This window comes from Maniola hyperantus, chromosome 12 (assembly GCF_902806685.2).
Source record: "Maniola hyperantus chromosome 12, iAphHyp1.2, whole genome shotgun sequence".
NCBI classification, from domain to species: Eukaryota; Metazoa; Arthropoda; class Insecta; order Lepidoptera; family Nymphalidae; genus Maniola; species Maniola hyperantus.
Window position 1 is genome coordinate 13407113 of NC_048547.1, and position 11402 is coordinate 13418514.

The following is an 11402-nucleotide window of genomic DNA, read 5'->3' on the forward strand; positions in this document are numbered from 1 at the left end:
TAGGGCTTTGAAAATTGTGTAGTCCACGCAGACGAAGTGGCGAGCATAAGCTAGTTAAATTTAAAACTGTCAAACTGTGTATGTCCTTTTCATATTATACTAGTAAGAAGAGAATGTGAATACTCTAAAATTTAGGTGTGCCAATCAGTACCAATATCAAATATAAAGGACAAACAGTACGCGGTAGAAAATACATCGACCTCCTTAATTTGTGTTAACTTGTTGAAATATGACGATAATTGTTCAAGATGTCGGAAGAAATCATGCCGACTGAGAGAGAGTTTTCATCGAAAATGCTGTCTTATTCTTGTGAAATTAACAAAATAACCACACTGACACCACATTAGTATCAACATGAACCGTGCGAAGCCGGGGCGGATCGCAAGTATAAAAAACCGGCCAAGTGTGTGCCCACTTTACATGTAGGGGAGCTACCCTTAAAAAAAATATATTTTTCACATATTTATTTCACCACTTTACCGGCGTGATTAATTATATTTTATACCCATGCCAAATTACAGATTTGTAACACTAATAGTCTCTGAGATTAACCGAGGACGGACGGACGGACGCGGACAGACAACTAGTACGGAACCCTAAAAACAACTCTCCGGCCTCTTGTTGTAATTAAACTGATCGCCTTTTTTGGAAAGCCGTTTTCAATTTAAGGCTCGATTACTCACGGCTATTGCGTAATATTCATTAGTTAGAGCCTCATCGCCCGACCTTAAATGGGAATGACCTTCGTTTTCAGAACGTCTTCATCGACCTTGCGCATTCCCAGTATTTATTGTGGGTAGATATGGGATTGTTGAACCTAAGTTCGATTAGATAATGCTTTAGTAGTCATTCACGTTGACTCGCGGGCGCGGTGGCGGGCGCGGTCACGAAATATCAAACATATGGCGTAATATCCAAGTGTTCACATACGAAACGCACGTGCGGTCTAAGTAGCGGGCAAGCTAGCGACTGGCGCGCGCGCGCCGCTCGCGGCAATATCAAACGCGTGAGATGTTTGTGTGTGTTTACGTCGAACTAGCGGCGGAGCGCGCGATTCACTCGCGACGTCAGGTAAGTTCAACCAGTATGAACTTGTCGCTAGAAACGGTAGCACGTCTCCATCATGTCTTTCAATACAGAAGAGTTTATTAGTGCTGTTCAGGCTAGAACTCCGATTTGGCAAAGCAAACACAGGCATCATATGAACAGAAATATTCTCAATAAGCTATGGAAGGAAATTGCGGAATTGTTTCCTGAAATGGAGGGTGAGTAAATGAAATATTGTGGGTACCTATTTTTAACTTTTTATTTTTCTAAAGGAATATTATGACAGACTACAAAAGATACAAAAATATATTACAAAGATGGCGACGTATATATTAAACGATTGTTCTCCCAAAAATATTTCGTGAATAAACTCCGAATTTGTTTAGCTCGATTTGATGGATTGTTGTTTCTTCCAGTTTGTCGCCTTTGGTGCTGAGTTTCAGTTGTTAACTCATCATTGAAATTGTAACCATCTATATCAATTACAATATTATGCAATAAGCAAGCGGTTTTGATAATCAGGCGTGCATGTTTAACATCAGTTTCAATAGGTTTTAACAAAACTCGCCATTTATTGCATAAAATTCCAAATGCACACTCCACGGTTTTTCTCGCTCTTGACAATCTATTATTAAAATGTTCTCTCTCTTGATTCGATGTTCTTTGTGGATATGGACGCATAAGATACTCTTTAAGAGGATAAGCTTCATCGGCTACTATAACATATGGAGCTGTAATATTAGAATTGGGTTATGTTCTTGGTTCTGGAATATTGAATGCGCCTCTTTCGAGTAACCGGTTCAGGGACGAGGCGTTGAATGTACCGCCGTCGCTTTGCTTTCCTCTACCTCCCACTTCAATAGTTAAAAATCTTTTGTTCGCATCAGCCACAGCTTGCAAAACAATAGAGAAATAATGCTTGTAGTTAAAAAATGCCGATCCTGATCGTTTAGGTCGTTTAATTCTACAATGTTTACCATCTAAGCTGCCAATGCAGTTAGGAAAGTTCCACATTTTCTCAAAATCTGAAGAAATATGCTTAAGCTGGTCTTCAGATGGCAGTGGCATGTGGACATTCAAATTTTTTTTCCAAATAGCTTCACAGGTACTATAAACAATCTCAGACACTGTACTAACACCCAAACGAAAGCTATAAGCCAAAGATCGAAATGCCAACCCAGTGGAAAGATATCTGAAACATATAAAAAAAATACAATTATTACGTAAAATTTAAATATATCTATACTAATTACTTTATATACCTACTAAAATTATATAAGGCATCAACACTAAACAATATTTAATTTTTATAGAAAAGGCTTTAAGAAAAAAATGGAAGAATATTCGGGACCAATTTATGAAAGAGTTTAAAAAAATTCCGGTTTCTCGTTCTGGAGATGCTGGAACTGATCAAAACACTTCAATGTGGCCATATTTTCAAATGATGCAGTTTATAAAAGATGACGTTACCCCAGAATTAAATGAAGGCAATTTAGATGAAACTGCTGATGGAAACTGTAGTGATAATAATGAACGGTCCCCAACTCCCCAGTCAATAGCTGGTTCATCTACAAGTACACAATATACGAGCACCAAACGTAAATGTGCACAAGATGTAAGACAGGAATTCATGGAATTAGAGAAGAAAAAGTTGGAATTATTACAAATTAAACTGTCGCAAAGCAGCGAAAGGCAAGAACAAGATTGCGAAGACCTGTTATTTTTTAAAAGTCTGTTGCCGTACATGAAGGAGTTTACTCCTATGCAAAAATTACGTACGAGAAACAAAATTACAGAAGTTGTTATGAATGAAATGAATAGTTTCACGTCCCAGGCTTACCATAGTTACAATAGTTACGAATATAACACATCAAATTATGGAAATTAAACTTTAAATATAATTAACTACGAAAATTCTTTTTTTTTTAAACTCACCTTATAGTTACAAATAGTCTTTCTTCGGGTTTTATGCTTTTATGAAAATTTGTGTCTACTTTTGAAATCTCACTCCTTATTGAATCCAATATGTAATCAAAACAGTTGACTGTCATCCTGGTATATCCAAAAAATCTTGAAGGATGTTCTCTCAAATTACTATATAAAGTATGAAATTCACCATACTGTTCTCTTTCTTTATTAATTTCGTGCACACCAATTCTAATTTTTAACATCTCCCACTTTAGATATGAATTTTCGGTTAAAAATAAAAGATCGTCGTCCATGTTTACAATCTCTGACAACACGTCACACTCGCGCAAACGCCTGGCGGCTAATGTGAACACGAACTCGCCACTTCTCCGGGCCCGCACCCGCCGCCGCGCCCGCGCTTTCCAACGTGAACAAGTACTTAAAGCAATCAATGGCACCGATTCCGTTGTCTTTCTTAAGGGTAGCTCCCCTACATGTAAAGTGGGCACACACTTGGCCCGTTTTTTATACTTGCGATCCGCCCCGGCTTCGCATGGTTTCATGTAGATACTAATGTGGTGTCAGTGTGGTTATTTTGTTAATTTCACAAGAATAAGACAGCATTTTCGATGAAAACTCTCTCTCAGTCGGCATAATTTCTTCCGACATCTTGAACAATTATCGTCATATTTCAACAAGTTAACACAAATTAAGGAGGTCGATGTATTTTCTGCCGCGTACTGTTTGTCCTTTATATTTGATATTGGTACTGATTGGCACACCTAAATTTTAGAGTATTCACATCCTCTTCTTACTAGTATAATATGAAAAGGACATACACAGTTTGACAGTTTTAAATTTAACTAGCTTATGCTCGCCACTTCGTCTGCGTGGACTACACAATTTTCAAAGCCCTATCTCACCCCCTTAGGGGTTGAAATTTCAAAAATCCTTTCTTAGCGAATGCCTACGTTATAATAGCTATCTGCATGCCAAATTTCAGACCGATCCGTCCAGTAGTTTGAGCTGTGCGTTGATAGATCAGTCAGTCAGTCAGTCAGTCAGTCAGTCAGTCAGTCACCTTTTCCTTTTATATATTTAGATTATATAGTTTAGTTTATTTAGCTATTGGTATTTAGGTTTATTATACACCACCTCCCATTGTCCATTTGTTCGTTTTCTGTTGTTTGGAAGAGATCGCTATTTATCGATAAGCTCGCCTTTTTGTACCTACTTTTTAAGATTTCTTTTTTTAACCTGTCATTTGTGTTTTTGTGGTGCAGTAAAGTATATACATACATACATATTGCAGTTAGGTTATTAGGTCTAAAAGGTAACACTCTCGATTAATATTTAAATTCACTTCTGGTATGTTTATAGTAGGTAAGTAAATCAAATGATTCAGGATTCAGTTTTCTGAAAATATGATTACACCGGATGAGGCGGCCGTTAGAGTGAGATGAAAATAACATTCGAGATTATAATATTGTAGTTGTGAACAACTCTATCTAAATACGAATCTGCTGGGAACATGTTATTTTTACAATTTCATGATTTATGTTTCGCTTTAACTACGCAGTCGAAATATTTTTACCTTTAATAATAATCCATAAGTACTTACTAATATTATAAACTAGCAGATGCTCGCGACTTCGTCCGCGTGGATTTAGGTTTCTAAAAATCCTGTGGGAACTCTATGATTTTCCGGGATAAAAAGTAGCCTATGTTTGAATCCAGGGTATAATCTATGTTTATTCCAAATTTCAGCTAAATCCGTCCAGTAGTTTTTGCGTGAAGGAGTAACAAACATACACACACACTCATACAAACTTTCGCCTTTATAATATTAGTGTGACTAGCTCATGCCCGTGACTTCGTACGCGTGGATTTAGGTGTTTAAAATCACGTGTGAACTCTGATTTTCCTAAATAAAAAGTAGCCTATGACACTCTCCGGTCAACTATACTACTTTACTACTACTACTACTATTTACGGCTACTTTTTATTTAGGAAAATCAGAGTTCACACGTGATTTTAAACACCTAAATCCACGCGTACGAAGTCACGGGCATGAGCTAGTCACACTAATATTATAAAGGCGAAAGTTTGTATGAGTGTGTGTGTATGTTTGTTACTCCTTCACGCAAAAACTACTGGACGGATTTAGCTGAAATTTGGAATAAACATAGATTATACCCTGGATTCAAACATAGGCTACTTTTTATCCCGGAAAATCAAAGAGTTCCCGCGAGATTTTGAAAAACGTAAATCCACGCGGAAGAAGTCGCGGGCATCAGCTAGTATAAAATAAAAGTAGGTAAAGTAAAGGTACATAAAACTTACAAAACTAACTAAGTTAAGATGCTCGCGACTTTCATCTGCGTGGATTTAGGGTTTTAACAAATCGTATGTTCGGATTCATGAGATAGACCGTACAGCCCGCTGACAGTCGGACCGACATACAGCGGAGGTTTTTTAGCTCCCGAGTTGGCACCCTTCTGGTAAGAAACCCCAATATCGCAAGAATTTTCTTAACTTGATAGACCATTAAAGTAAAGAAAAAATACCGGCCAAGTGCGAGTCAGGCTCGCGCAATGAGGGTTCCGTACTACAGTCGTATTTTTTCGACATTATGCAGGATAATTCAAAAACTATGATACATAAAAATAAATAAAAATCTGTTTTAGAATGCACAGGTGAAGACCTTTCATATGATTCCCCACTTGATATAGTTATCTTACTTAGAAAATTGAAAATACTAATTATTAGTTCATAACCACAATTTAATTTTTTTTGTGTGATGTAAGCCTAAATTCACGGTTTTCAGTTTTTTTCCCAAATATCAGCTATAAGATCTACCTACCTGTCAAATTTTATGATTCTAGGTCAACGGGAAGTACCCTGTAGGTTTCTTCAATTTCAATTTCAATTTTCATTTATTGCATTTCCATAAACTACATCATATTAAGTATGTACAAAGTATACATACATAAGTATAAATAGTAGTTTTTGACAGACAGACGGGCAGACAGACAGACAGACAACAAAGTGATCTTATATAAGGGTTCCGTTTTTCCTTTTGAGGTATGGAACCCTAAAAATTATCGTTATTCTAACATTTAGTAGTAAACTTCCAATGGATGTTCCGAAGTCGGCGAATCGTTCCGGTACATTAATCCGCTCTATTGAGCCAATCGTTCGCCCTAAACAGCAATACCATAAAACTCTACATTTCCCATTGCTTTCGTTTTGAATCGGGTCATATTGTTTCGCCGAACAATTACAAAAAAAGAGGTAATTATTTGGAGTGTTTTATTATTCTGCATTATTTGTCAGACTTATTTCCGGCGTCAAAACAATAGCTTTCATGGCTTTAGATTTACTTACCTACTTTGTACACGGCTAGTTTACGAAAGACAAACAGACAAACAACGAAGTTCCTTTTTTCCTTTTGAGGTACGGTATCCTTAAAAAGGTAATTATTTGGAGTGTTTTATTATTCTGCATTATTTGTCAGACTTACTACCGGCGTCAAAACAATAGCTTTCATAGCTTTAGTAGATTTACTCACTTACCTATAATACCTTATACTTTGTGCATGGTTTGTTTACTTTAGACTAGATCACTAGAAGGAAGGTCTTCCAAGTAAGGACTATCGATTTCATATTTAACTATTGTTTCTACACTGCATCGTACCTGAACGCTTAATCGCTTGGCGGCACGGCTATGTCGATAGGGTGGTAACTAGCCACTAGGACCAGACAAGAAATTTAGAAATTATGAAATTCCAAATCCCTGTCAGGAATCGAATCCAGGACCTCCCACTAATAAGACCACAGCGCTTAGCACTGCGCCAGAGAGGTCGTCAAAAATAGGCACACATCACATTATTCTATATAATCACTAAGTAATTCATCAACTATGTAATAATAGCTGATTATATTACTTACCTGTTAAAGTATAGGTTAAATGTAAAACTTATAAGTACCTAGTTAAGTTAGTAACTAGTTGGCATTTAATTTTACAACTTAATACAGTTTGTCGTTTATTATTATCGCAAAGCTGCTAGCTAGACACATGACACTGATAAGGAAAACCAATACAGCCTATGATTGCCACTTATAGAGATAACAGCTCAACTTGTGCTCAAGTGCTGTTAATAATGCCTATTAGATTTATATGTAATGCTGTCGGTTTTATTATCACAATAAACATAACATTTTATTCAAAGAAGATTTAAGGCGATATGCGTCCCAAAAGCGATGTAGAGATACCTTTCGGATGTTCAAATAATCAAGCTTTGGCCTCAAAAACTACAAATTTGTTTATTTATCTTTTGATATTATAAAAATTGAATATATTCTTTAGTTAATTACGAGAGCCAAAACACGATTGACACAATTTGGCTCGATACAAAAAAATCGCGAAGTTTCCCAAAATACGCATTTTTTACACAACCATTAGGAGAAAACCCAATTTTAATCGATTGATTTAAAACCAATTTCAAAAAAAATTCGTATTTACGTTCAACGTTTAATACACTAAGGAAATACGGTATTATTTTATGGCAACCGAGTACATAGAATTTTAAATATAAATATTTATGAAAAGCGTGCAACGAATTTGCGCTCGGGCGGCCCAGACTTTTCCATACATTCCCCTTTGCGATCCCATTTTGCCTTAAGCACACACTTTCTCAATAGGTAATGGATTGAAAGAACTTTTTAAAATTATCTCATGGCTGTCATGTTTGGACTTTGGAGACAGGTCTTCAGGACCAAAGTCTGGTTTTTGGACTGAGGAATTTTTGCTCTGAGCTTGCACGGCAGGATTCTTAACTTCACTGTTAGAGGTTATAGGTAGTTATTCGTCGTATTACGAAGTAGAACTTAAGTAAGTAGTTACATACTTTTTATTTACTTTCCTATTGTAATATTATATTCCATAACTTATATCAGTACCCATATTATAAATGCGAAAGGGTGTTTATTGGTTTATCCTTCAATCACGTCGCAACGGAGCAACGGGTCGACGTGATTTTTTGCATGGGTATATTTAAAGACCTGAGAGTGACATAGACTACTTTTTATCCCAGAAAATCAAAGAGTTCCCATGGGATTTTTACCAACCTAAATCCATGCGTATGCGAAATCGTGGGCATCAGCTATTTAATATTTTTAAGTCTAGTGTTTTTTAAGATTAGTGTTATGTAATTTTACACTTAATAAACCCCAACTTATGTAATATTACAATTACTTAAATAATTCATACAAGACGTAAGAACTGAAAAAGAGATCTTATAAAAACAACAAATGAATAATGATCATACACGTAAGTAATTACTTATTTCGCTCTGATCTAAGACAGATCATATTTTTTGTGGATCAACCATTAAATCCGTCGTAAGATTTCGAACGCAACGGAGCTATTAATATTGATCACGATCAATTATGTAATTGGTCATGCGCATGGATTCACGCACGGACTTTGCATTAGAAGTGGTTTTAGCAGAGTTCACTGTCTCTATCAGTCTATCCAATACGGCACAGCACACCCTGGCTATTGGCAGACTCGGCGAAGCCTGGGTGGGTGCCGCTCAGGCATGCATTGTCGTTCACTTTGAGCCTCGACAGCTCAACGAATAAAGGAGCGGACTGAAAACCGAAAGGTCGCCGGTTCAAACTCCACCCGTTGCACTATTGTCGTACCTACTCCTAGCACAAGCTTTACTCTTAATTGGAGGGGAAAGGGGAATATTAGTCAGTATGATAAACTTGGCTAGTATTCTTTAAAAAAAACTTGGGTGGGGATCTATCACTCCCAAGCGTGATATGCTCAATGATCCAAAGCGAGACTTGTTGGACGGCAACATCATGATCAACCCATCGCCGGCTCACTACAGAGCACGGGTCTCCTCTCAGAGTGAGAAGGGTTTTGGCCATAGTCTACCACGCTGGCCAAGTGCGGATTGGCAGACTTCACACACCTTTGAGAACATTATGGAGAACTCTCAGGCATGCAGGTTTCCTCACGATGTTTTCCTTCACCGTTAAAGCCATAACTCCGAAAAGTTAGAGGTGCGTGCCCGGGATCGAACCCCCGACCTCCGATTGGAAGGCGGACGTCCTAACCACTGGGCTACCACAGCTTCACAGTTGGACGGCAACGGTATCCTGTAAATGCTCGCACTAAAGGAGGCGGCTGAACGGGAAAGAGAGCTGCATCGCAAAGCTGATCCGATACGCCGAAAACGCGAGGGGCAAAGGAGGCGCCGATATGTGCAATACCTCGTGCCGTGAACGAGACTTTAGAAATACGGCTTTGCTGATAGGGTGGTAACTATCCGCGGCCGAAGCCCCCTACCAGACCAGAAATTTAGAAATAAAATTCCTAACTCCTGCCGGGAATCGAACCCGGGACCTCTCACTAAAAAGACCACAGGCGCTTACCACTGCGTCAGGGAGGTCGTGCGGATGTACGGGGCGTCCCCCCGCCTTATACCCCGATTGCCATTTCGACCTGTCGCGGACTATAGGGTACCTAGGTAGTTACTGTAGTGTAGACTGTAGATCCTACTAGGTAGGTAGGTATCTACAAAACGGCGGGTGTAGGTACGTAAAGAGTCCCACACGCAACACCGATGTAATGAGATCACGATGGACAACTTTTGCTTCACGTTTCTAAATTAAAACATTCTGGTTGCTAGTCGCTGGAGATTTTCCCACGTGGAGGTTAACTTTTCCTTCTTCCACGAAAATATGGGATTACTCCAAAATCTAATGGGTTTGTAAAAGTCAAGTTACCAGAATTGCATTTGGAAAAAAATTTGTCGTACCTACCTCCTATTACCTAGGTAACTGAGTTAATTTAATTTAATTTAATTTAACTTTATTGTTAATAGATTTACAGAGAGTAAGAATACAGGATACACTTAAAAAACAAAAAGTTATTATTTACGTATTATTATACACTTAACACTTAAGTTATTATTATACATATAATAATTGAGGCAATTAAAATTCCGCTATTCCAGGCAATTCAGTCATTTATGACGTCACGACCACAAGAAGCAATTTACTGCAATACCCAGCAACACCTGAAAATTTGCGAAATAATTGCTCCAGATTGCTCCACTCATTTCACCAGATTGACCCATGTGTGTTTCCGAGCAACAATTGCTTAAAAAATTGCCCAGGTAAGTTAAGTGCATTACCAATAACACTTATCATTATCATGAAAGCTACCGAAATAATACGCGTAGCAATAACAGAAAAAGTATACACATTATTATACACATATAGCTGTCTTGCATCGCGCAAAAATATGAATAGGTATTAACTCGGTAGATATCTACGGTCATGAACATTATTCGTTCAGCTGGTTCACATATTAAGTAAATAAATTGTTTAGTTTACTTACACGGCACACGCAGAACAATCGATAAAATAGGTTATCCAGCGTGCCTTAGCGTTATCAATACCAAACACTGCGTCTCCTTAGAAACGCGAGCAAAATACGAATGTAAACATTAAACCAACCCAAACCAACAGCTGTTTATATGTACTACGGATATTATAAAGTTGTAAACCAACCTTCGATAGCCACGACGTGATCACGAATCTGCTGAGCCAGCAAAGGGTCCGGGACCAGTTCCACAAGATCGTAAAGCGCGTAAATAGAAGGGTGCACGCTTTCGAACCTTTGGATCTCTTGTCGTATCGACAGAGATGTGTTCAGACACGCCTGCGTGTGCTGCCGGTTGCACATCGTGCTCCTGTACCCCAGCATCTAGGCGAGATACCTTTATAACACAACACAACACTATGCCGGACGCTTTCCCATCTCAATGCTACGTAAACGCGGCCATAGCAGCCGAAAATCACACAAATTACACTCGTCAGTGTCTCATTAACACAAACTAACAATCAAACAACAATAGAACACTTGTCACAACGTTTGTAATGATAAGAATGTGGATGTAAATAAGGTAAACAACCAATTAACTCGTGTTTCACTGATAATACCACGAGCAGACCACCTCGGCGGCGGCCATTACCAAACTGTGATGACATTCCATCGCGTCCGAAACGTGATCCTGTCAAATGTCAATGTTGTAGGTAACCACGCCATCTATCGTCGCGTAGAAATAATACTTCGTGGAACGTTGGGCTTGTCCTACTATACTATAACGCCCGTCACGCGGAGACAAAACACGGATGACAAAATCCCCGCGCTCGGCGATTGTGGCGCGATCATCGCCCGCAGCACGGAGAACAAACTGGAACAATAACCTAGGCCTAGCCCTAAGGCCCCAAGCCGAGATGGGCAGGCCCTAGCCGGTGAAATTCCGGCTAATCACAGAGCACTAAATTGCCCTGCGCCCCACCTGGGTAAGGAGGTCATGCCTCGAAGCCTTTACCCCTGCTTGGCCGAGAAGACCCGCACTA

The 11402-nt window shown here is 38.7% G+C and overlaps 1 protein-coding gene and 2 long non-coding RNA genes across 3 annotated transcripts in view; 1 reads left to right on the forward strand and 2 right to left on the reverse strand.

The window, feature by feature from the left end:
* CenG1A (Centaurin gamma 1A) overlaps window positions 1-11005 on the reverse strand; it is a 306864-nt gene extending 295859 nt beyond the window's left edge. The window contains exon 1 of the mRNA XM_069502350.1: window positions 10548-11005. Coding sequence (XP_069358451.1) covers window positions 10548-10743 — 196 coding nt within the window. The 5' untranslated portion in view covers window positions 10744-11005. The remainder of the gene's footprint in view (window positions 1-10547) is intronic.
* On the forward strand, window positions 846-2952 carry LOC117987325 (uncharacterized). The gene is made up of 2 exons (XR_011237411.1): window positions 846-1265; window positions 2361-2952. It is a non-coding gene; the product is annotated as an uncharacterized lncRNA (long non-coding RNA).
* LOC138403120 (uncharacterized) lies at window positions 1289-3395 on the reverse strand. Its single transcript, XR_011237410.1, has 2 exons — window positions 2983-3395; window positions 1289-2239 (listed from the first exon to the last, which is right to left on the reverse strand). It is a non-coding gene; the product is annotated as an uncharacterized lncRNA (long non-coding RNA).
* Window positions 11006-11402: the final 397 nt, after the last annotated feature.